Source organism: Heloderma suspectum, chromosome 5 (genome assembly GCF_057233095.1).
Source record: "Heloderma suspectum isolate Gila_16-S chromosome 5, 16-S_ref, whole genome shotgun sequence".
NCBI classification, from domain to species: Eukaryota; Metazoa; Chordata; class Lepidosauria; order Squamata; family Helodermatidae; genus Heloderma; species Heloderma suspectum.
In genome coordinates, this window is record NC_139462.1 from 99307031 (window position 1) to 99334264 (window position 27234).

General features: G+C 44.8%; 1 protein-coding gene across 1 annotated transcript in view; it reads left to right on the forward strand.

Moving 5' to 3' along the window:
- The first annotated feature begins 327 nt into the window (after nt 1–327).
- The window catches only part of GABRG1 (gamma-aminobutyric acid type A receptor subunit gamma1), a 122746-nt gene continuing 95839 nt past the window's right edge, over nt 328–27234 (forward strand). Inside the window, exon 1 of the mRNA XM_084856858.1 lies at nt 328–587. Coding sequence (XP_084712984.1) covers nt 487–587 — 101 coding nt within the window. The 5' untranslated portion in view covers nt 328–486. The remainder of the gene's footprint in view (nt 588–27234) is intronic.

Below are 27234 nucleotides of genomic sequence, written 5' to 3' on the forward strand. Positions count from 1 at the left end.
GGGCGGAACCTACACGGGCCGGTCATCGACTGAGCGCACCCTGACGCAAGTCCCGTCCCTACTACCAAGCTCTCCGCAGCTGGCTAAACGCTCCCCCGCCTCGAGCTTCCCCTTCTCGCGCCGGTTTCGACACCCGCCCCGCTCTCGCTGCTTCCCTTCTTCCCTCCTCGAGTTTCCCTCCTGCCCGCCCTTTCTAATAAAAAGACAGCCCCGCCCCTCGGCCCTTGTGATTCGTGGCCGGGATAACTGATGGAGCAGCCTAAGGAGCGGATTGGGCGGTCACGCCTCGACGAGTCCCTTCCCAAGACGCCGCTGCTGCTACCTGTCCGATGAGGGGCTGCTCGAGTGCCGCTGCTGTTGTAGCGGCTGGAGGGCGCGGGCGAGGGCGAGGGCGCGGCGGCGCGGGCATTTGCGGGGCACAGCCAGAAGCCCTCGCGCGCGCGCGCGCCTAGCAGCCAGCCCGCGAAGCGGGAGCCCGGACGGCGCATGGAGTCGTGGTCGTGCCCCTGTTTCCCGTTACCTCTGTGGAGTCCCCGCAGCGGCGTGAGGCTCTTGCTCCTGCTCTTGACGGTGCGCTTGGGGAGCTGGTGAGTAGCTCGGGCGGGGGTGGAGGAAACTCCGAAGTGTCTGCTGCTGCTGCTGCTGCTACTACTACTACTACTATTTCTTTAAAAGCTTAGCAAACACTCCCCCTTCCCTCGCCCGGTCTCTCCAGCGGTTGGTTCACATGGCCCCGGACTGGGCTCCATTGCTGCACCTCTTTGTTTACAAACGTATTGGCAGCTCTTTTCTTCCCGCTTCTCACCGAGGGTCCGATCGCTCGGATATCTGTGTGTGTTTTAACTTTCTCACTTCTTCCTTTGCCGAGCTGATTTGGGACCCGGTTGGCAGGGGGGTGGGGGAGGGAAAGTGCACCAACTTGCTGACACTCCTCGTAGAGTAATAGTAATAGCAGTAATAGTAATAGCAGTAATAGTAATAGCAGTAATAGTAATAGCAGTAATAGTAATAGCAGTAATAGTAATAGCAGTAATAGTAGTAATAGTAATAGCAGTAATAGTAATAGCAGTAATAGTAATAGCAGCAATAGTAATAGCAGTAATAGTAATAGCAATAGGAATTGTTCAGCAAACAGATTGTGTACGCCCTACTTCGAGCAGACCCATTGAAATGAATGGGGCGCCAGTTAGGCGGAGGTTGGATGCAACCCGACTTGCCTCCCCGTGAGTCAAAAAAAGAACTTCTCTTTCTGTAAAAAGGAGCCAACGGCTGGATCCCGACTTCGGAGAAAAGACCCACTGAGTTCAGCCAGACCTGCTCTTGATTAAACGTGTTTCGGGTGATTGTTAGACCTGTGCGCAGCCTGCTCCTAAGCAGACTTGACTCTGAAGTCACTTCGGAGTAAGGGTGCCTAGGATGGCAGACAGGCAGAGGGATGCTGTGCATGTCTGCTCAGAAGTCCACACCCAGGGAGTTCAATGGGACTTACTCATGTGTAAGTGGGTGCAGGATTGCAGCCTGAGGTGTTAGACTTGGGGATTTTCTTCTGAGCAACCCTGCATGGGAAACCTGGCTGTCAATCTCTCAGAAAAAAAGCAAAGTTTTCTCTCTTCGGCATGGGAAGCGCTAGAGACGGTTGCAGCATCCGCATGTTACAGGATTGACAGCCCGATTCTCCCCCCCCCCCCACATATTTACTCTGAAGTAAATCCCACTGAGTCTGCAGTTCTAAGCACACTTTCGAGTACCTTCTTTTCAGTAAACATGCTTAGGATGGGGGTATATGGGAATTACTTCTGGGTAAGAATGCTCGGCTCAGACTGCACAGCTGAAACTCAAATTGCAGTTCCCTGGAACAAAGTGCTATTGAAAATGGTGACTTGTACTTCTGAGTACACATGGTTAGGATTGTGGTGTAAGGTTGCAAATTCTAGGCAATATGTCACCTTGGGTTTAATGGGGTTTACTGCTTAGTAGACATCTTTAGTATCTGTCAGTGATCTTGAAGCGCTTGAAATAAGTTCCCCCGAGATCAGCTGGACTTCCTTCCAGGTAAGTATTTTTCGAAGGTGCAGGTAAAATTCAGAGTGTTTTCTGCTAGAAAGGTTCTCCTGGATTTCTTTCTCAAAGAAATGAAGGCATTTTCCTTCCAGTCTCCAATATATGCCATGCAAAGCAATTAAGAAGGGAAGTTTATGTTCTTCCTTTTGGCAACACTTGGTGTAGAAGCAACAGATTTTCTGTGCACAAATTGTCTTCAACTGATTTCCCAAACTAAATGAAATGGCTGTCCAAAGGGAGCGTTTGCTTGGGGAAGCCACTGCTGTACAAAACCTTTGTTTTAGTAATGGGTCAGAAAAAGGAAGCTTAATCAACCCCTGCCTCCTCCCTCCAAATCCTCAGTTGTTGTTTCTCTTGCTCTGAATAGATTCGGATAGGCATCATTGAAAAATCTGTGCCCTTTGAATACACATGGAACAGCTGGGATGCTCCTACAGGGATTTTGAAAGCCTGTTGGATTGGTAATGTAAACTGTAAAGAGATCTCCACCAGGCTGACCCTAAAGAAGCTGTTCTTCGTTGGTCATTGTAAATATGCTGCTTGTAAGTGTCCATAAAAGATTTAACAAGAACGAAACCAAATCAATTATCCTCTTTCAATGCCTTTAATAATTCATAGTAATGTGCATTGTGCCAGTTTCTACTTCTCATAAATATATTAAATTGCAATGCAAGTTAACAATGGAGCATGTCTTACCTTTTAAATGATATAGATGAAATTATCCTGTGTGTGTTTGGGGGCGCGGGGATAAATATAGCAGATGTGTCGTACCTATGGTGGTTAAAAAAAACACCCATGTAACAATGTGAAAAGGTGCTTGAATTCTTCCATAGCTATCACATTTATCCATCTGTGTGAAGTGTGCAGATTTGATGCTTCAGAAGACTGCTATTGGACACCAGTTAGAAACACCACTGACTAGCCTTTTCTTAGGCTTGTATGATAGTCTTGGTTGACTTAAAGGGGGGGAAGGGAGAGCCTTAACAGATTATGGTCACATCTTCTCTTTCAAAGGCATTAACGGAAACGATGACAACACAGTTAATGCTTCTTGTGAATGAATCTTCATAAACATGTTGCTCCTTGGGTACAAAAATATTGAGTGGGGGGAGAGAGAGAGAAAAGACTCAGTAAGCATTTTTTGCTTGTTAGAAGACTTTGAGAGGAAGGCAGGGATTGGGGAGGGAGAGTAGTTTGGAAACTGGGGAGGGAAGAAATAAGCTATTACTACACAATTAAAACTGACAAAGGTTAGAGGAATATTTAGAAACTGCCTAAGAAATGTTTAATTTTGCAGCTTAGGTATAATTAGCTTTAAATTACAAAACAGTTAAGTGGAGGGGTGGAATTGCTTGATGCATCATTTTTATTCTGGGCAGTACTTCCTCAGCTCAGTGTTCAGTATAAACACCTGCACCAGCTGATTTTTCTTAAGGCATGCTCCCCCCCGCCCTTCATAAGATAATAAATGGGAACTGAGAGCTTTTCTAAGCTAGGCACATGTTTTAAAATAATAATTTTAAAATAATTAAGGCTCCAGTGCCACCTACCCCAACCCGTGGGACTACAACACATGGTCATGCTGGCTGGGGTGGTGGGCTCTGTAGTTCAACACATCTGGGGGGTGCCAGGTTGGCGAATGTTGCTCTAGTGTATAATTTTTTCATAGCTCAGCAATGACTGAGTTATGAATTGAAAATAAAACTACCAATATCATATTCCCCTTATACAAATGTACGGTGCGTCCATGCTTGAAATACTGTGTACAGTTCTGGGAACTGCACCTACAAACGGATATTGTAGAGCTGAAAAAAGTGCAGAAAAGGGCAACTAAAATGATCAAGGGGTGGGAGCAACTGCCCTATGAGGAAAGGCTACAACATCTGGGACTCTTTAGCTTAGAGAAAAGAAAAGTGAAGGAGACATAATAGAGATGTACAAAATTATGCCTGGTGTGGAGAAAGTGGATAGGGAGACATTTTTCTCCCTCTCATTAGAAAATGGGGTCATCCCATGAAGCTGAATTGTGGGAGATTCAGAACAGATAAAGGGCAGTACTTCACCCAGCGCATGGTTAAACTATGGAATTCAGTTCCACAAGATGTAGTGATGGCCACCAATTTGGATTGCTTTGAAAGGGGATTGGACAAATTCATGGAGGATAAGGTTATCAATGGCTACTAGTCCTGATGGCTGTATGCCCCCCCCAGTATCAGAGGCAGTATGCCTATGTACACCAGTTGCTGGAGAACATGGATGGGAAGGTGCTGTTGCACTCATATCCTACTTGTGGATTTCCCACAGGCAGTTGGTTGGCCACTGTGTGAACAGAATGCTGGACTAGATGGACCCTTGGTCTGACCCAGCATGGCTCTTACGTTCTTATGATTGGGCAGCAGTTCTTGGGGGCATAGGAACACACAGTTTTAACATCTTCCCACCAACTGAACATTTTACAGTAGGTATCCTCACTCCCTGATTTTACTTCATCAACCCTGGCAGAGATGCTTCTCACCCCCACCCCAAGCTAATAGATGTACATCTGTATTTTTATTATCAAGAAATGTGCCAGGTACCTTCAGCTTAAAGATTCAAGGGGAAGAAATTGTCCATGGTTCCAGACTCAAATGAATATGTAAGAAGAGATACATTGAGGAGTTTGCTCTATTGTCCTTTATTTTAAAAGTTTAATTATATGCATGAACTTGAGTTTTATAGCAGGGGTGCAGAACCTCAGACCTGGGGGCCAAATCCAGCCCTCTAGCGTTCCCCAGAGGGCCATGCGCCCTTCCCCTGGCTCTCCCCCCTTTCATTTGACAACTCATTGTTGGGTGGCTTCTTGGTTTTTGGGCAGTTATTCCCCATTCTAAAATGGGGAATAAAACTTAGTTACTGGCAATAAGAGCTTTACGCTAAAATATGCCGGTATTTTTGGCCCTGCGGCTTTGCACTTTGGCCTACTCTCTTTGCCTTCAGCCCCACTCACCACTGGAATGCAGCCTCCGAGAGCTTCTGCAAAATGGAACGCAGCCCTCGGGCTGGAAGAGGTTAAACACTGCTGTGTTATAGTATGTGTACAGATCAACAAAACCATTCATATTGGGCTGTGTTTCTGCAAAGGACAGGAAGAAATATTAAGGTATAATCTGCCGTTAATTGTGCTGCTAGGCAAATGGTGAAGGAAGGATTGGTGACACACACAGTTGGGTGAAGAGAATGCTGTAGCTTTATTATAATAGTCTGGTGACTAAAAGGCAGGGGCATTAACATAGTGGAATGAATAAAAAAATACACCGAAATAAATACACCATCACTAAGAAATGTGCTCATTGCCACAAAGAAGACATCATACAATAGTTTCTGCCACCTAGTAGGAATTCCAGCAGTCTTTTCTAAGCTGTACCATCTTGGGGGTTGGACTTGATGGTCTTGTAGGCCCCTTCCAACCCTACTATTCTATCATTCTATGATCTCGCTTCCAGCCCAACAGAAGATGGAGATTATGAAGTAGGAAACTTTCCATGCTCTTTCCCTCTTCTCTTATATCTCTTTGACATTTGTTCCTCCATCCTTTGCCATCAGAAGTTCTCCAGCTCCTCAAAGGACCCTGCTTTTGCTGCCCCATAAGCTTAGAACTGTCTCCCAGAAGACCTGTGTGTGATGAGAACTTTCTTCAAATCCTTCCACACACCCCCTTTTTTTCCATGAATCCATTCTCACAACCCCTTAGCTCTTATACCCTACTGTAACTAAGCAGTATTCTTAAGAAGGCATAGATAGATATAAGACAGTCTTCCTCAACGTGGTACCCTCCAGATGTTTTGGGCTGCAATTCACATCAGCCCTAGTCAGCATGGCCAATGTTCAGGGATTATGAGAACTGTAATCCATAGCATCTGGAGGGCACCGGGTTGGGGAAGGCTGATCTCTGGAATTAGGAGGATCAATTTATCTGAATGTTCTTCAGACCTTCCACTTTCATAGGGAACCTCTTTCATTGATTTATGTATGATGAGGAGTCCCTGCAGATTGCGAAATATTTTAGGGTGTATTTCAGGCATAGTCATTTTATATAGGGGGCAGGCCTACTGGGGTATATAGTTGCCCAGGATGAAATAAGAATGTGCCCTAGAACTTAGTCAAATATCTCCTGTGGCTGTACATTATTGGAGAAGACTGGCAGCTTGCCAGCTGTGACACTGCAGAATAACTTGTTTAGCATTATTACTGAGGAACCCCTGCTAAGCTTTCAAGGAACTCTAGAGCTCCCTGGGACTCAATTTGAAAACTGTCCTGATAATTTTATTTTTAGTTAATAACATTTTATACCACCTGTTGTGTAAAATATATCCAGGCTGTATACAAAATTAAAACCATAATATAAAATATAACTAAAATCTAACCAGTGACCATCAGAAAACAAGCAGAAAATCTAAATGACAGGCACTGCATATCATCAAAAGCTGAGGTGAGTAAAAAAGTCTTCAACATGTGCCTGAACTGCTTCACGGTTGACACATGTTTTACTTCTGGGGGTAGGGAGAGAGTTTTCGAGAGAGTGGGTGCCACCATAGAAAAAGCCCTTTTCCTGGCTGTCACCAGATGGATATCTGCAGGATGTGGCACAGCCAGGAGAGCTTCTGATGATGATCACAGTGGTTGGGCAGGTCTATATGGGAGAAGGTGTTTTCTCAGGTATCCTGGTCCCAAGTTGTTTAGGGCTTTATAGGTTAATACCAAAACCTTAATCTTGGCCTGGTCACGCATTAGCAGCAGTCCGCTGTCAAGGGCTCCTTGGAGGCCTCTCTCAGTCTAATCCAGTAGCCAAGTCCAGACACAGACAAAAGGATTCCTTTCAAAGCTTTATTCTTTTACAACTTAACAGCTCTACCGTTTGCAACTAGATCTGAGCAGCACAGTACCTATGCCCTAAGTTGGAACAGTTGGTCCCCGTTTGAAAGAGAATTACTGGCAGACCCCTGAATTTAAGGACTAGGGAGAGTCCCTCCCCTTTTCCCTTGGATCCTCTGGGTGCAGCTGTTGTTTGCGCGCCAACTGGGCACTACGCCTCCTTTCTGCACCCTCCATTTGGCGCCGCTCTCTGCGTCGGCGTCGCGCGTCCACCAAGTCTGCTATCCGCGCTCTGTCACTCCCTGGACTGCTATCTAAGCTAGGAATGCTGGTGGGAGGAATCTCCGTCAGCTGTTGGCCCTGGGAAAGAGGAGCGCGCTCCTCTCCCAGGAGCGACTGCTCTTCCTCAGAATCAGAACTACTCTGGGATTCTATGGGCTCAGTGTCCACCCTGACACCCGTGCATTTCAGCAATGGTGTTATATGGTACCTGCTAGCATTTTGCACTAGCTGCAGTTTCTGGACCACACATAAGGGCAGCCCCACATAGAGCACAATTCAGTAGTCAAGACATGAGATTACCAATGCATGGGTCACTTTCTATCCAGAAACAGCTGTACCTGGCACAGCAGCCAAAGCTGGTAAATGGCACTCCTTATCACCATAGCCACTTGGTCCTCCAGAGATAATGAAGGTTATGTGAGCAACCCCAAGTTAGGTACCTGGTCAGGGGGAGTGCAACCCCTCCCAGAATAGGGAAACTGCTTAAGTCACAGACCTCGGGACTGCCTATACATAGGACCTCCATCTTACTAGTATTCTGTCTCAGTTTATTGGCCTCATGTAGCCACCATTGTATCCAGACATTGGTCCAAGACCTGCATGACCTCTCCTGATTCAGATGTAATAGAGAAACAGAGCTGAGCATCATCAGCATATCGATGACACCGTGCTCAAAATCTCCTAATAACCACTCCCAATAACTTCATATAGATGCTGAAAAGCACTGGGACAAGATGGTACCTTGTGTCACTCCCTGGCACAACTGCCAGTGGGCTTAAAAATAATCACCCAAAGCTGCTTGCTGTAACCGGCACCTCAAGTACGAGCAGAAGCACTGTAAAGCTGTGCCCCCTACCCCCCCCCCAACTCTCAGAGATGGTCCAAGAGGATACCATGGTCAATAGTATCAAAAGCTACTGAGATCAAAGAAGAGTAATAGGATTGCACTCTCCCTCTTTCAGTAAAGGTCATCCATGAGGCTGATTCAGTACTAAAACCTGGTCTGAACCTAAACTGAAATGGGTCTAGAAAATCAGTTTCCTTCAAGAGTGCCTGGAGCAGGGCCACAACCACTTTCTCAAATATCTCCAAGAAGCAGATATTTGCAACTGGGTGGCAGTTGTCCAATACTTTGGGGTCCAGAGTGGGGTTCTTCAGGAGTGGCTGAATGATCATCTCGTTAAAGGAAAAAAAAAACATTTGAAGTGATGGGGATGGGGTGGATCACTTTTAAATATTTAGTGGAACATTTTGCATCAGAGCGTTATAATATTTATAACTTAAAATTTGATAGGATGGGAAGAAATACCAACTAGTACATGGAACGTTTGTTGTTGGCAGTGGGGGAATTTTACAGGTTTTTTGATCTTAACATAGCCATGTAATTTCTGAAAGAACCTCATTTTAAAAATAATTTTAAAAAATTTATACAAGAGCACCACACTTAAACGTGACAAGATGAAGAGAAATTTGCCTGAATCATTGTTATTGTTGTTCAGTCGTTCAGTCGTGTCCGACTCTTCGTGACCCCATGGACCATAGCACGCCAGGCCTTCCTGTCCTGCGCTCTCTCCTGGAGCGTGCTCAAGTTCATATTCATTGCATCGGTGATGCTATCTAGCCATCTCATCCTCTGCCGTCTCCTTCTCCTTTTGCCTTCAGTCTTTCCCAGCACCAGGGTCTTTTCCAAAGAGTTTTCTCTTCGCATTAGGTGGCCAAAATATTTCAGCTTCAGTATCTGTCCTTCCAATGAGCACTCAGGGTTGATTTCCTTTAGGATTGACTGATTTGACCTCCTTGCAGTCCAGGGGACTCGTAAGAGTCTTCTCCAGCACCACAGTTCGAAAGCATCAATACTTCGGCGCTCAGCCTTCCTTATAGTCCAGCTCTCACAGCCATACATTACTACTGGGAAAACCATAGCTTTGATTAGACGGACCTTTGTCGGCAAGGTGATGTCTCTGCTTCTTACTATGCTGTCTAGGTTTGCCATAGCTTTCCTCCCAAGGAGCAAGCGTCTTTTAATTTCATGGCTACAGTCACCGTCTGCGGTGATCTTGGAGCCCAAGAAAGTAAAATCTGTCACTGCTTCCATTTCTTCCCCTTCTATATGCCAGGAAGTGATGGGGCCAGATGCCATGATCTTCGTTTTTTTAATGTTGAGTTTCAAACCAGCTTTTGCACTCTCCTCTTTCACCCTCAACAAGAGGCTCTTGAGATCCTCTTCGCTTTCTGCCATTAGGGTGGTATCATCTGCATATTGGAGGTTGTTGATAATTCTCCCAGCAATCTTAATTCTGACCTCTGATTCATCCAACCCAGCATTTCTCATGATGTACTCTGCATATAAGTTAAATAAGCAGGGTGACAATATGCAGCCTTGTCGTACTCCTTTCCCAATTTTGAACCACTCAGTTGTTTCATGTCTGGTTCTGACTGTTGCTTCTTCACCCTCGTACAGGTTTCTCAGGAGACAGATAAGGTGGTCTGGTACTACCATCACTTTAAGAATTTGCCACAGTTTGTTGTGATCCGCACAATCAAAGGCTTTAGCGTAGTCAATGAAGCAGAAATAGACGTTTTTCTGGAATTCTCTTGCTTTCTCCATGATGAAGCGAATGTTGGCGATTTGATCTCTAGTTCCTCTGGCTCTTCAAAACCCAGCTTGTACTTCTGGTAGTTCTCGGTTCGCATACTGCTGAAGCCTAGCTTGTAGGATTTTGAGCATCACCTTGCTGGCATGTGAAATGAGCACAATTGTGCGGTAGTTTGAACACTCTTTGGCGTTGCCCTTCTTTGGAATTGGAATGTAAACTGACCTTTTCCAGTCTTGCGGCCACTGTTGAGTGTTCCAAATTTGTTGGCATATTTTGAACAATGTTTGCATTGTTCATTTAAGAAGGCCTTCTTGTCTCTCCTTGCTATTCTCTGGAACTCCGCATTCAGTTGGATATATCTTCCCCTTTCTCCCTTGCTTTTCGCTTCCCTTCTTTCCTCAGCTACTTGTAAAGCCTCATCAGACAGCCTCTTGGCTTTCTTGCATTTCTTTTTCTTTGGGATGGATTGAGTTGCTGCCTTCTGAACAATGTTATGGACCTCCGTCCATAGTTCCTCAGGCACTCTGTCTATCAGGTCTAATCCCTGAAATCTATTCTTCACCTCCACTGTATATTCATAAGGGATATGATTTAGGTCATACCGGAATGGTTTAGTGGTTTTCCCTACGTTCTTCAATTTAAGCCGAAATTTTGCAACAAGAAGCTCATGATTTGAGCCACAGTCAGCTCCAGGTCTTGTTTTACTGACTGTATGGAGCTTCTCCATCTTTGGCTGCAAAGTACATAATCAATCTGATTTCAATATTGACCATCTGATGATGTCTATGTGTAGAGTCGTCTCTTGTGCTGTTGGAAAAGAGTGTTTGCTATGATCAGCGTGTTCTCTTGGCAAAACTCTATTAGCTTTTGTCCTGCTTCATTTTGTACACCAAGGCCATGCCTGCCTGTTATCCCGGTGATTTCTGGACTTCCTACTTTAGCATTCCAATCCCCTATGATGAAGAGGACATCTTTTTTTGGTGTTAGTTCTAGAAGGTGTTGTAGGTCTTCATAGAACCGATCAACCTCAGCTTCTTCGGCATCAGTGGTTGGGGCATAGACTTGAATTACTGTGATGTTGAATGGCTTGCCTTGGATTTGTACTGAGACCATTCTATCATTTTTAAGATTGTACCCCAGTACGGCTTTTCCCACCCTTTTGTTGACTATGAGTGCTACTCCATTTCTTCTCAGGGATTCTTGCCCACAATAGTAGATATGATGGTCACCTGAATTAAATTCGCCCATGCCTGTCCATTTTAGTTCGCTGATTCCCAAGATGTCGATGTTCAGTCTTGCCATCTCATGTTTGACCACCTCCAGCTTACCTTGAGTCATTGATCTGACATTCCAGGTTCCTAAACAATATTGTTCTTTACAGCATCAGATTTTCTTTTCACCACCAGACACATCCACAGCTGAGTGTCCTTTCGGCTTTGGCCCAGCCGCTTCACTCTTTCTGGCGCTACTTGGAAATACCCTCCGCTCTTCCCCAGTAGCATATTGGACACCTTCTGACCTGAGGGGCTCATCTTCTGGCGTCATCTCTTTTAGCCTTGTGATACGTTCCATGGGGTTTTCTTGGCAAGAATCCTGGAGTGGGTTGCCATTTCCTTCTCCAGTGGACCACATTTTGTCAGAACTCTCCGCCATGACCTGTCCGTCTTGGGTGGCCCTGCACGGCATAGCTTATGGCTTCACTGAATGATGTCCTGCATTTGCTAAGACCTTGTTGGTGGCAGTTACTTGCAAACACCTGTGCAATATATTGCACAACAAAGAACAGCTCAGGTGTGAACCAAGGAAGGTCCAGTTCCACCAGATTAAAACAGACTTATGTATGACATAATTTTTCTGTCTGGCTGTTTCTTCAGCACTTAATTCACATGGGATAAAATAAGGCACCGCATAACTAAAAAGCCTCTGATTTGTGCGATGGACCCTAAGGCAGCCTTTCCCAATCTGATACCCTCTAGATGTTTTGGACTTCAACTCACATCAACCCCCGCTGGCAGAGACAATCATCAGGAGGTCTGGGAGTTTTAGTCAAAAACATCTGGAGGGAAGGCTGCCGTATGCTGTCCTCTTGATGCTCTTCAAGGAAACCAGGCACGGAGCTCTATGTATCCCTACAGGTGACTTCCCTATTTTGGTTCAGAAGCTTACACCCACCACACTTACCTTAACTATACTGGAGGCTACATTTAGGCTGTTTCCTTCTGTGTACCTATGTTGGTACCATCCTGTTCAAGACGGATGATGGTACATGACACAAACAGCTGCCATTGTCCTTGCTGCAGTACGGACACAGACATTGCAACAGAATTAGTAGTTGAACTTATCTTCTGTGCAGATTAAATAGGTCAGTGAAATTTTCTAGGCTCTAAGTAGGAGGAAAATCCTGATTTCCTATCTGGTGCAGCAAACTAGTCACCAGGCTCAGGGTTTTGTTTTGTTTTTAATCAGCCAGTAGCTATTACGTGGTTTTCAAAAATATATATTCCTGTCTCAATCACTTTTGTTGAGTTTGGAATATATAATTAATGGCCTAGGCCAGAAGGCCAGGCAGTCAAACCTCCTGTGCCAAAGAGAACCACAGAGTCCAAGAATCTTACAGTTTCTTCATATCGTCAAAAGAATCTGACTGTACATTCAGGTATCCAGCAGGCAAATCCTTGGTTTCTTCCTGAACGGGTAGTAGAGACATAATTTTTTGCACTAACACTGCACTTAGCTACTGTAATGGACATTTGAATAAAAGTAGTGTGCAGTCACACACACATACATATACACAATCTTTAAATGAATAAGGGCCCCTCCCAACTCTGGGAAACATATCACTATGCTGCATGAACAGCTGTCTTCCATGAAAAGGAAGCAGCAGATGTTGGCCATATCTCTTAATGCATTAGTAGAAGGCACACAAGTAACTATGGTAATGAAGATCTTCGGAAAGAAGGGAATTGGTTGCAATAGAAATGAATGATAAAGTGTACAGTAAAATGTGTTTAACAAAAACCTCTGTATATTCTAGATTGGTGTTATATTTCCCAGCTTTTTGCTCCATCATCCATGTATGACTGACAGTTTTTCAGTTCCCTGACAGTTACTTCAAATATTAAACTTCTAAATCAAATGTGGGCAACCTGTGACCCTCTAGATTTTTTGGCCTACAAATCCCATTAGCCATAGCCAGCATAGCCAATGGTGAGGGATGATGGGAGTTGTAGGCCAAAACATCTGAAGGGCCACAAGTTGCCCACCTCTGTCCTAAATGGGAAGAACTATGGGAAATGGTGTGAAACCATGACATGTATTTTTTTAAATTGATTTTAAGCATGAAATGTGGGGTTATTATGGATGATGTGGGTTTCACATGATCGACTCAGAAGTATTTTCCATGTATGAAATGGGCCTGGAGATCTCATAAGGCACCAAAAGCATTCTGGATTCAATAAGATATTGCAATCATTGGTCCCTACATAAGCCAGTGTTACCATTACCTCCTGCATTACACTTTTCTTAATGAGGGTCTTCCTTCCTGAGGTTATTTCATCTCTTGTCAGCTGCTCACATGCTTCTCTTTCACTCTCCCTAGTGAGTCACTGATGATGTGTCCCTCCCATCTACAAGGGATGTGCATTAGATTTGGATGCAGTTTGAACTCCAAGCAGAATCCCTCTAAAGTCAACAGAACTGAAGCTTCTCCAGAATGACGCTTTGTTACTGACTTGTATTTTGGATATGATACACTCCCACAGACTTTGTCTCCGAATAGCATATTTTGGTTTCATTCCTCTAAATGCTGCAGAGTACGGCTGTGCACTGCTTTGATTCCAGATCCAAATTCCAAATGAAGCGGGGTGATTTGGACCGAATCAGTCTGGATCTGAATCAGATCCGGATTGGTCCGAAGCAGGTCGGATTGATCCAAATTGCTTCATATTGCTTTGGACCGATCCAGATGATTCTGAAGCCCAGATGCCTGTCTGGAGAAATGTAACAATTTGCTTGAGATTAGGGAGAGGGAAAGGAATTGGCAGGAGGGAACTGAGCCTTGGCAAGTGACATCTTTCGGTTCCAATAGGGCCAAACTTTTAACCCAGCAGTCTCCAATTACAGTGGTGGAGGAGGGGTTGTATATAACAGGAGATTCTGCTTTTGTTTCCTGGTTAGGAGTGTACGAAACCTACTTACCCATCCACTGAAGGGGTCCGCGGGGGGGAGAGAGGTGATCCGTCTCTCCCCCCGGAATCCCCCTCGGCTGGCTCCGCTCTGCGGCAAGTCCGCAGAGCCGTCGGTGGGCCCATCCACAGCCAGACTTCCGGCTGCTGCCATGCAAATGGCGTCCAGCGTAGAGGACGCCATTTGCATCCCTGCCCTTGACCATGATAGGCTACGTAAATATTTACGTAGCCTATCACGGCCAAGGGCAGGGACACAAATGGCATCCGCAGCCCGACTGCGGAACGAAGACAATGGACCAGACCAGCTGCCACCAGGTAGGGTCTGTCCCGACCAGGGTGGTGGTGGGGAGCAGTCAGTTCTGCCATGGACTCCAGGCGGCGGAGAATCCGTCTGAAGAATCCAGCCTCATTGGAGTTCGTGGCGGATTTCTCCGCCATCCCTATTCCCAGTTGTGAGAAAAGGAGAATTCTTTATTGTTGGATTGTGCTAGTGCAGCGGTTCCCAGTACCTACCGAGCCCTTCTCAATTTCATTTCTTAGTCTTCCCTTTCCCTTTAATCCTTCTTCTAGATTCTTTAAATTCCCTTAAATTTCTTAGTCTTCCCTTGCCCTTAAATCCTTCTTCTAGTTGTTAGGCTTCCATTTGTTTCCTTGTTTACGGCTTGTTACGCGGCTCCCCCCCTTCCTTCTCAGTTACTATTCCTTCCCTTCCCATTTTTCAACTCTTCATCTATATTCTTACAAAAACAAAAATATTTTCTCTTCTGTTAGCCTTTCCCCACCCCTTCGCTTGTGTAGGTAGTTTTTCTCCCTTCTGTATCTGCTTTTCTTTTGCTCTTGGATGTATGTGTGTGCATGTGCACACATGTGTGTGTGTACGCACTGTGTGAGTGCAGCATACAGTGCTCAAGCAAACAGTGTGTGGCCAAAGCAGTACATACACAGTCCAATATATATATTGTGAGGAAAAGCACTACATACAATACACATGTGAAGCACCTTAGGGGTACCACTACCCATGGTGCTGCTCTTGACAGGGGCATATATGGGCATGGAGAACTGTGCCAGCCTTGAATGGGTCAGTCTCTCTCTCTCTCTCTGCGCCAGCCTGGAGTAGAGGAAGTGGAGCAGTGCAATAAATAAACTCCACTGAGTTCTGTGTGACTTACTTCCAGGTAACATGCACTGCAGCCAAAGAGAGGTTTAATTTTTCTTCCCCTAAGAGCCTCAGGTCATCAAGTGAAGCTGAATAGTGGCAGATTCAAGACAGACAAAAGGAAAGTACTAGGGGAGAGGGGTTATTTTGCAATTTTTAAAAAAACTACATCAGAGATTAGGGATAATGACCTCCAAATTGTCACCTTAAACACCTGATTAGGATCTGTAATCCCCTGTGTGGCTTGACAGGTTTTCTTTTTACTTTTTGTTTTAGTTTTGGGGAAGAGGAAACTTTATGCATGGCTAGCACAAATGCCACTGGACCTATCTGTCTGGAATTTGGTAGGTTCAGTCACCTCCATAAGGACTGCCACATCCCCAAATTCCATGCACTTATGTGGAAGCACAAAAAAAATTATAGCTCTTTGCTTTGACAGATTTTCTTGAAAACAAATTCAACCTGTAGCTAGCCCAAAAGCTCCTGGACCTAACTGTCTGAAATTAGGCAGGTTCAATCACCTCTATAGGTCTTCATATTTCAAATATTTATCTTAAAAAATTAAAAAGTTACAGCCATTTCTGTTTTCCAATGCAAGTCAATGGGGAAATGTAAAATCTGAGTAATTTGGATTTCCAAATCTTGCTTCGGATCCGGAGTCCGAAGCCGGTTAGATCGGGCTTGAATCTGTCCAAAATGGATTGGGGCCAAATATGAAGCTCTGAATTGGCCTCTGAAGTGGGTTGGGGGGCCCATGCACAGCCCTACTGTGGAGGGAGGGAGGGAGTGTGGTAGAGTGACTAAAGAGAAATCCACAATGGAATCAAATGAGTTTGGATTTCTATGAGTCCAACCCACAGATTCCATTGCTGGCTGGTCTTTCCCAAGTCACACAGATTCCACAGACTCGCGGACCATTTTTTAAAAAAAATTTCTGGAATTTTATGCAAATTTAGTTGTAGAAAAATATGTACAATTAAAAAAACCACTGGCTGAAAATGCACATTTCCCCCATAGGCTAAAGCATGAAAATGTGCATTTGGGGGGATTTGTCCATTTTTTGCAAGTGCAAATTTGTGCCAATGTGAATTGCTGCAAATTCGGGAAATTGGATGGAGTCCAGTTCTGTCAATGAGCAGATGATGGAACAAATGGCACCTGACAGTCCATGAAATACAGACAGAACAGATTTTGTAAAATCCGTACAGCCGTACTGACAGGTTGATCTTCTAATCTTAAGTGGAGGGTTGGTGCACACATCTACCATCTACCCAGGCTAAGACTATGTCACACAAGTTAAATGTATTCATTTTTCTTTTAAACTTGAAAACTACAGATAGTGTTCCTTTAGCCTAACCTAACAATGCTGGTTATCCAAGACAAAATGTTGCTATCTGGTTGTCAGAGACAAGTTTGCTATACATAAGTGTAATTAATGGAAAGCAAGAACTAATCATTTGATATGATCTCATAGAATCACCTGAAAAAATAAAAAATGTATCTTAATTGACATAGCGTAAACATCCTCTTGGTGTCTGTTACTCGCACATCGTGTATATTATCCAGTAGATGTATTTCATATAATTATGACCAAGAGCCTGAGGAAGACAAGGTAATAAATGACAGTGTGGGTCATGGTGAATGGAAGGGACATTTGCAGTAGGAGATGATGACCGCTCACAAAAATAATTGCTGTGAGCCAACAAAATCCTAGAGCAGTGGTTCTCAACTAGTGCTATGCAGAAGTAGTCTAGGTGGGACACAGGGTTTTCATATAATTACTAAAAATTTGCTCCATGTTTCTATCATGTTGGGACCCAGTTTCTTTAACACAGTGATTGGTGGGACGTAAGATATGAAAGGTTGATAAACATTGTCCTAGAGCACACAAGAAATCTAATTTATACCTTCAAAAGGCGCTAGGCGCATTGCTGAAATGCTGTGTTTGAAAGGCTGCAGAGTAAAGGTGTGCATGAACCCCACACTTTGGATCAGAGAGCTTTGAAAAATGGCCCACTCCTGCTTAGATCAATTCAGAGTCAGTCTGCTTCAACTTCGTACCAAACTCAAGTTGAGGTTCAGAAAACCAAGGCTTCATGCTTCCCATTGATTATCATGGGGAATTAAAAAAATGGCCATAATGTTTCCTCTTTGTCATAATTGGGTGATAGTTGCAGGCATAGTAGCCCCTTAGGAGCAGAAAAATAGGTGCAGAAGTTTTATGTTATATGCCTTTAGATTTAGAGGCACATAAATCATTTTTATGATTTATGTGCCTTTTTTCTGCTTCCCTTAGGAGCAGAAAAATAGGTGCAGGAGTTTTATGTTATGTGCCTTTAGATTTAGATTTTTTTTTTAAAGGGAACTACCAATAATGTTTTTATTTCTTGGCAAAATTGGATGAAAATGTCAGGGAGAGTTGTCCTTTCTGAGGGGATCAAGCCTGCCAAATTTCAGAAAGACAGCCAAAAGGGTGCTTGTGCAAGAGCAACTTTGACATTTTGAGGGTATCCAAGAGAAAATGCACTTATTCCCCTATGTTTAGGGCTGTATGAGAATTTTACATACATGTAGAGAAACAAAAGCAAAAGACGCTATTTGGTGACAAAGTCTGCAGGTGTGTATCTTTTTTGAAACATGAGTTGATAACAATGGGTCATTCTGGAGTGGCTTTTGTTCTGTTGGCTGACTTTACTTTCAGACCCAACAGAACTGGAGCAAAGTGGCCCGATTCTCCTCGGGCTTTGGACTTTGAATCCAGTGCACATCCCTACTACAGAGAACATGCTCCCTGCTCTGGATGGGGTCCCCCAATGGAATATTTCAGGTACAACAATGTGAATGCCACAATAAGCCAGGCAAAGGACCTGCCATACCTGGCAATGGTACAATAGGCACTATCTTGGCACAGTATGGATAGTGAGAGTGGGGGAAGCAATTGCTCACATTGACATGTATACATCCACATCGAAGAACATTATGTTCTCTGCCTGTGTCCTGTAGGCTCCAGTGTGCTTACTGTAGTGTGTTATGCCTACCATTAAGCAACTCTTCTGATTTGAGACAATTAATCACAGCAAACCTGAGCTTTGGATGCAATGTAAGATCACAACAGAAATGAGGAAAAATACAGATTATACAAATTGTAGTAGTACACTAATAGACAAATAGCATGCCACTGTCATGCGTGCTCTACACGCTCATTCATGAACCACTGTTACAAGTGTGTGTTATAGTACTATTTGATGACCAAAGAATGGAAGGAAGAATTATTGTTTGCTTTGTCACCAGGGGAATATCTCCCTCTCCATGCTAAGACTATCCTTTGCTCCTACTGGCTTTCTCGGGCTGAGCTGTCCTTGTTCTCACTGATGAGCCTTTTTTTATTTTTCTGTTAGTAGTCAGACTGAGGCTGATTGGATTGTTACTGGGGCAACGTCTCCACCTATTTTCATGCTCCAGTATTCAAAAGCTTGCTGTGGGTGGAGGCTGCAGGCTGTGCATTGAAGAGGTGTGCTAGAGTAACACTAACACTATAACAATGTGGCTCAGGTGGTTTCAGGGTGGAGGCTGGAACATTGTATTTTTGTTAATTGGGGTCTACTGCTCTCTTATTTATTTATTTATTTATTTCATTTCATTTCTATACCGCCCAATAGCCGAAGCTCTCTGGGCGGTTCACAAAAACTAAAACCAAACAACACACAATAAAACAATTTAAAATATATAGAACATTAAAACCACAATATAACAATACAACCACAATAAAACCTAGCAGCAGTACAGGAGTTTAAAATACAGATTTAAAACAGCAAAGATAAAAATTTAGAAAACTAAAATGCCTGGGAAAATAAAAAGGTCTTCACCTGGCGCCGAAAAGAGTACAATGTAGGCGCCAGGCGAACCTCACTAGGGAGCTCATTCCAGAGCCGGGGTGCCACAACAGAAAAAGCCCTCCTCCTAGTAGCCACCCGCCTCACTTCCTTTGGCAGGGGCTCACGGAGAAGGGCCGCTGATGATGATCTTAAGGTCCGGGCAGGCACATATGGGAGGAGGCGATCCTTCAGGTAACCTGGCCCCAAGCCGTTAAGGGCTTTGAATGTTAACACCAGCACTTTGAATCGGGCCCGGAAATGGACTGGCAGCCAGTGCAGCTGGAAAAGTACTGGCGTAATATGAGCTCACAGGCCAGTCCCTGTTAACAATCTTGCTGCCCTGTTTTGGACCAGCTGAAGTTTCCGGACCGTTTTCAAAGGCAGCCCCACGTATAACGCATTGCAGTAATCCAGACGAGAAGTTATCAGAGCGTGGATAACTGTAGCTAGGCTATCTCTGTCCAGATAAGGGCGTAGTTGGTATACCAGCCTAAGCTGATAAAAAGTGCTCCGTGCCACTGAGTTCACCTGTGCCTCAAGTGACAGTTCTGGATCCAAGAGCACCCCCAAACTACGAACCTGATCCTTTAGGGGGAGTGCAACGCCCTCCAGAACAGGTTGAATATCACCTAGCCGGGCAGACAAACCACCCACTAACAGTACCTCCATCTTGTCTGGATTGAGTTTCAGTTTATTAGCCCTCATCCAGTCCATTACCGTGCCCAGGCACTGGTTCAGAACAGCCACTGCCTCACCTGGTTTTGATGAGAAAGAGAGGTAGAGCTGGGTGTCATCCGCATATTGATGGCACCTCAGCCCACACCTCCGGATAACCTCCCCCAGCGGTTTCATGTAGATGTTAAACAGCATGGGGGATAGAATAGAGCCCTGTGGAACCCCATGGCACAATTGCCATGGCACAGAGCAATAATCCCCCAGCACCACCTTCTGGAATCGGCCATCCAAGTAGGAGCGGAACCACTGTAGTGCAGTGCCTCCAACTCCCAACCCAGACAACCTATCCAGAAGGATACCATGGTCGATGGTATCGAAAGCCGCTGAGAGGTCCAGGAGAATCAACAGGGTCGCACTCCCCCTGTCCCTCTCCCGGCAGAGGTCATCCCACAGGGCGACCAAGGCAGTTTCCGTTCCAAAACCAGGCCTGAAGCCCGATTGAAATGGATCTAGATAATCCGTTTCATTCAAGAGTGCCTGGAGCTGTCCTACAACCACCCGCTCAAGCACCTTGCCCAGGAAGGGGATGTTGGCCACTGGCCTATAATTGTTAACATCCTCTGGGTCCAGGTTAGGCTTTAAAGCGGCAGGCACCACTCCCTTTCTCAAGGAGGAATTTACAACCTCCTGGACCCAGCCGAACAACCCCTCCTTGTTTGATTTAATAAGCCATGAAGGGCAAGGGTCAAGCACACAAGTGGTCGATCGGACTTGGCCAAGCACCTTGTCCGCATCCTCAGGCCTCAGTAACTGAAACTCATCCAATAAAACTGGACCAGATGGTGCTCTGAACGCCTCTACCAATGGAACTGCATTAATCGTGGTGTCCAATTCATGACGAATCTGAGCGACTTTATCCTCAAAGTGCCTCACAAACTCGTCACAGCGTGCTACCGAGGGTTCCACCGTCTCTCTCCCTGGCCCAGAATGTAACAGGCCGCGAACCACTCGGAAAAGCTCCGCCGGACGACACTGAGAAGATGCAATGCTGGTGGAAAAGAACTGCCTCTTTGCCACCCTCACCGCCACAGAGTAGGCTCGATAGTGGGCTCTTACCTGTGTTCGGTCAGACTCAGCACAAGTTTTCCTCCACCTGCGTTCTAGCCGTCTCCCCTCTTGCTTCATTGCCCTCAGCTCAGGTGTATACCAAGGAGCTGGCCGGGCTCTGCTCAGAGGGAGAGGGCGCTTGGGTGCGATCGTGTCAACCGCCCGAGTCATCTCTGCATTCCACAGAGCGACCTGGGCTTCGACAGGAGCACCAGCCATACCAGCAGGAAAATCCCCCAGAGCCCTCTGGAATCCATCGGAATCCATTAATCTCCGGGGGCGGACCATTTTAATAGGTCCCCCACCCTTGCAGAGGGGAAAGGCCGCCAGAAGTCTAAACCTCAGCAGGAAGTGATCTGACCATGACAAAGGGACAGATGTTAATTCCTCTACTTTCAGATCACCATCCTCCTGCCCAGTCGAGAAAACCAGATCAAGCATGTGTCCTTTTATATGCGTTGGGCCGATGACATGTTGGGACAGCCCCATGGTCGTCATGGCGGCCATGAAGTCCTGAGCCGCCCCGGATACAGCGGCCTCGGCATGGAAGTTGAGATCCCCCAGGACCATCATCCTGGGGGTCCTCAACACCAAGTCCGAGACCACCTCCGTCAGCTGAAGTGTTTATAATAGCAATGCTCTGTACTTCGGGTCTGTATGAATGGTGCTGTTTGGAATGCTTTATAGATTGAAAAGAACTATTTACCTTCGTTCAGTCTGATTAACTAGGCAAGATCTGAATTGATCGGCAACTGATTTTTGTATTGTTTTGACTGAATAGTATTTCAAATGTTCCTGAATGATTGACTGTATTGGATCAATTTGTTTTGCTCAGAAAGTTTAAATTGACTAATGGTGCTGGGAAAGGATGCTAAAATCTGATTTATTCACCTTGGGTGGGATCCAGACTAAAGTAGTCCCACTCTAGGCCCACTGAGATCTTTGATGCATAATAACTAGAGTTGCTGCCAATTTGAGGCACCTTTTGGAGGTTCCTCTAGGCATCTAGAGGCAAGTAAAAAGAGGTTCAGCATCACTAGCAAAGTTCCCTGGTGCGTTCTCAACCTAAGTTGACATTGACTTTATCCTGGAAAGAAAGGTTAGGAGAAATGTTGGAGGTTTTTGTTCAGGTGCAATTTTGTTACGCGCAATCTGGAGGGAAGCAAAGAGTTTCAGTAAACTAGCAAGTGTGCCTTATTAGCATTCATTAGGGGCAGGCAATTTGGAAGTGGCCACATTTGGAATTTTGACGAAGTGCTGTGGGTGCCACCACAAAATTGACTGCCATAGGGTCATGTGACTGTTGGGGTGCTCAGTGATGTGGCACAGAAGAAAGCAAGAACACCAAAGTGGTTAGACTCTTTTAGAAGAATGTATTCAAACTATCATTAAGAATATAAAAATAAACTCACTTAAGGAGATGCACTTGATTTTTGTTGTAGCAGGGAGCACCAGTCATCCCTTCATAGTATCATAGAATCATAGAATAGTAGGGTTGGAAAGGGCCTACAAGGCCATCGAGTCCAACACCCTGCTCAATGCAGGAATCCAAGTCAGAGCATCCCTGACAGATGGTTGTCCAGCCTCATCTTGAATGCCTCCAGTGTGGGAGAGCCCACCACCTCCCTGGGTAATTGGTTCCATTGTCATATTGCTCTAACAGTCAGGACGTTTTTCCTGATGTTCAGCCGGAATCTGGCTTCTTGTAACTTGAGCCCATTATTCCGTGTCCTGCACTCTGGGATGATCGAGAAGAGATCCTGGCCTTCCTCTCTGTGACAACCTTTCAAGTACTTGAAGAGCGCTATCCTATCTCCCCTCAGTCTTCTCTTCTCAAGGCTAAACGTGCTCAGTTCTTTCAATCTCTCTTCATAGGGCTTTGTTTCCAGTCCCCTGATCATCTTTGTTGCCCTTTTCTGAACCCTCTCCGGTTTGTCTGCATCCTTCTTAAAGTGTGGTGCCCAGAACTGGACACAGTACTCCAGATGAGGCCTAACCAGTGCTGAGTAGACAGGAACTAGTACTTCCAGGGATTTTGAAGCTTTGCTTCTATTAATGCAGCCCAAAATGGCATTGGCCTTTTTTGCAGCCATATCACATTGTTGGCTCATATTCAGCTTGTGATCGACAACAGTGCCAAGATCCTTCTCGCTTGTAGTGTTGTTGAGCCATGTATCCCCCATCTTGTAACTGTGCATTTGGTTTCTTTTTCCTAGGTGCAGAGCTTGGCATTTATCCCTATTAAATGTCATTCTGTTGTTTTCTGCCCAGCGCTCCAGCCTATCAAGATCACTTTGAATTTTGTTTCTGTCTTCCAAAGTATTAGCTATCCTGCCCAATTTTGTGTCATCTGCAAATTTGATCAGCATTCCCTGCACCTCCTCCTCCAAGTCATTAATAAAAATGTTGAAGAGCACTGGGCCCAGGACTGAGCCCTGCAGTGCCCCGCTCGTTACCTCTCCCCAGTTTGAAAAGATCCCATTGATAAGCACTCTTTGAGTCCAATTCTGTAGCCTACTGTGGATCCACTGGATTGTTGTTTCATTTAGCCCACTTTGAGCTAGTTTGCTCATCAGGATATCATGGGGCACTTTGTCAAAAGCTTCACTCATTCACACGGGCAGGATGACACACACAAACACCAACACACATAGCAGACACAGCAATAGCTTGCGCACTCAAAGAAGAACAATGGATTTTTCTTGTGGGCAGGGGGAATGCCCATCATGCCACCTCTCAGTCACAAAGGCAGGATGACACACATAAATGCACGTCGGAGACACAGCAATAGCTCTCCCACTCACTTAAAAAGGAGCACGGTTTTTTTTTCGGGGGTGGAGAGAGCTCAGCTAACTCACAAATGCTTCTCACCAGAGTAATCACTACTGCACTCACCCAGGAATATCCCAGAGTCAGCTCAAGGGACTCACCTCCAAAATAGTTGTAGCAAACACCACAGCTCATCCTGCCTCCTCCTTCCCCAGCCTGAGATTTCCTTTCCTTCATTTGTCCCGCTGCTGCTGCAGCCATGGCCACACTCTCCTCCTCTCACCTGATACTTCCTTCCCCACTCCTACAACCACGCGAGAGACGTAGCTGACAAAGGAGGAAGTGGAACCCGTGGAAACTAGCGATAGAATAGAGCTCACAACCAGGTAAGAGACGTAGCTGGCAAAAGAGAAGATGATAGAAGGAGGAAAAAAACCTGATTTGAGAGGAGGGAGTCATGAGGGGTCTGACAGGTGGGCTTGAGGGGGGCTGTCTTGGCAGGCACATGTGTGCCTATGGGTGCTGTGCTGCTGACCCCTGGCATACCCCATATTAGCATGCATTTACAGAGTCTATTTTGTTTCACCATCATTAAATGGATGGGACTTAAAAGCTTTATATTTCCTGGGTTGCACTTAAGCCCTGATGAATACTGTATTTTCCGGCGTATAAGACAACTTTTTAACCCAGGAAAATCTTCTCAAAAGTCGGGGGTCATCTTATACGCCGGGTGTTGTCTTATACGGCGGGTGCTGAAACTTCCGAGCCGGACTGGAGAACCTGCGGTCGCCGCATATGGTGGGGGGAGCTCAAAAGCGGCCGTGGCTGCATCCCCGCTGTATGTGGCGACCGTATGAAAGCAGCAAGGGCGGCGCTGTACAAGTACGGTAGAAGAAAATCCACTCACCAGGATTCATGGAAAGAAGTGACAACGCGGTCCCGATGATGAGGTGAGGGGGCGCCTCACCGGGAAGGTGTAAGTGAAGGGCGGAGCAAGCTGTAGGCGTCCGGGACGCCCGGGGTATGAAAAAAAGAGGTGTGTTTGCGCTACCGCTCTGATATTCTTGGAGACAGGGAGGGCTGGGCAGGCAGGGAGAGCTGACCAGTCCAAGCAGGCTTTGTATACAACAACCAGCCAATCGCCAGTAAGGTACATCGCTTGCCATGATTGGCTGGTTGTTGTATACTGGGTACCACATACAGTACAGTACAGCACCAGTATCTGTACCTGTTCATACAGTATAGCACCAGTACATACAGTACAGTATATAAATGTCCAACAGTCAAAACCCCATCATGGCTCCACCAGCAAGAAGAAAGAAATATGAAGCCAGTTTCAAACTTAAAGTTGTAAACTTTTCCATGGAACATAATAACTGCGCTGCTGCAAGACAATATGGAGTAACAGAAAAGATGGTTCGGGACTGGAAAGCAAATGAAAAAGCATTAAAGAGTATGCCAAGGGGTAAGTGTGCATTAAGAAGAGGCACCCCACATTGGCCAGAACTCGAAAAACATGTAGCAGACATGGTGAATGAGCATCGCCAAAATGGTTATGTAGTGACACGAAATAAAATACATTTGTTTGCACTTCAGTGGGCCAAATCTAACCCAGATCACAGCAACAGATTTAAGACCACTGTATCCTGGTGTACTAGATTCATGGGAAGGCATAATATGGTACTGAGGCAAAAGACGAAAATTGCCCAAAAATTACCTGCAGATCTTGATAGCAAAGTAAATAGTTTCTATCGATACGTAATACAAAAGCGCACTAAACATGGCTATGCGTTAAGTAGTATTGGAAATATGGATGAAACTCCAATGAATTTTGATATGGTTGGAAATAAAAGTGTCCATCAAAAAGGTGAAAAAACAATTTTAATTAAAACAACAGGACATGAGAAGTCCAGTTTTACAGTGGTACTAGGATGCACAGCTGATGGCGCCAAACTGAGACCAATGATTATTTTTAAAAGAAAAACAATGCCGAAACTCAAGTTCCCTGTTGGTTGTTTTGTACATGTGAATGAAAAAGGCTGGATGGATGAAGAAGGGGTAAAGGTATGGCTTGATAATGTATGGAGCAGGCGACCAGGTGGACTTATTCAAAAACATAGTCTACTGGTGTGGGATATGTTCAGGGCTCATTTTACTCCCAGCACCAAGCAAAGGCTTGCAAGACTAAACACAGATGCGGCAGTTATTCCTGCAGGATTGACATCGTTGGTACAGCCACTGGATGTGTGCCTAAACAAGCCATTTAAAGATCGCATTCGAGAACAGTGGAATGAATGGATGGTTAGCGGCAAAAAGTCATTTACAAAAGGAGGAAACATGCGTGCTCCACAGTTGGATGTTTTGTGCAAGTTTGTCATAAAAGCCTGGAATGATATTGATGCAGAAACAGTAATCAAGTCTTTCAAGAAGTGTGGCATATCAAATTCATTAGATGGTATGGAGGACGACTACTTGTGGCAAGATGAAGAGGAAGCCGAAGCTGAGACCACACCATCTGATACGGAATTCGATCCATACAATGACTGCCTTATAAATGTATCACAAGAAGTCATTGATGTACTTATGATATCAGATGATGAACAGGAGGATTTTGAAGGCTTTTAAAGGGAAACTGTCATGCCAGCAAAACCTGTAAAAATACTGTAGCTTGCAGTTATGATGGGCGTTGCTAACTCGCCAGGGACTTGCCTGGCACTTGCTCTCTCTCTGTTGTTTGTTATCTTCCTCCTATCATCATCAGTTCCAGTTTGGTTGACAGCTTAGAAAACAAACAGCATGGCAGCTCCCATGGGTTTATTGTCTTATCCTTCCTTTCAGCTTTAGAGTGAATTAGGAAAAGTTTAATCCACTTGCACTGTTTTATGTTTGCATGTTTGATGACAAACAGCCTTATGTTTATAAGTGACAGTTTTCCTGCTAAGTACCTGCATGTCATAAGCATTTGAATTAAAATTACCATATTGAAATCAAATCTGATGTTTTTTTAATTTTTATTTGGTGTGCGTTGGAAGAGGGGTAGTCTTATATGGCGAGTATATCCCAAACTCTATATTTTAACTGGAAAAGTTGGGGGTCGTCTTATACGCCGGAAAATACGGTAATATGCTGCTAGTTAATATATTGAACTATATAATACAACAATTATGTAATACTTTTATTGGCTATATATTAAATATACATTTGGTTATATATAGTTACAGTAATACTTTGATCAGTGATTCCTGAAGTCATTTGCTAGAAGAAGTTATAGTTGTTTCTTATTTTTAGCCAGTGTATCTGTCTACCACCCTGAAATTGTATCCTTAAAAAAATAATAATCCAGAAACCAGCAGATTGACTCATATGTAGAAAAAAAAATAAATGTTTCAGTTCTTTGTTACCTCAGAGGCTTAGTTCAGATATCATGACTAGCTGTGGTTTAGTGTGATATCTGAATTAGGAAATCGTGGTTTACAGTCGGCTAGGAAGCCATGACACCATAGTTTGAAGCGGGTTTGCAAACCATGTTTTGTTCTAAAAATTATGTGGTGTGAAATCAAAATTGAACAACATTAAAATATCACTATTTTTCTACCTCTGAACCCTGCCACACCTAGAAAGTAAAAGAGCAGATGAAATATGAAAGCAGAGAAACAACTGTGCATTCCCATCCT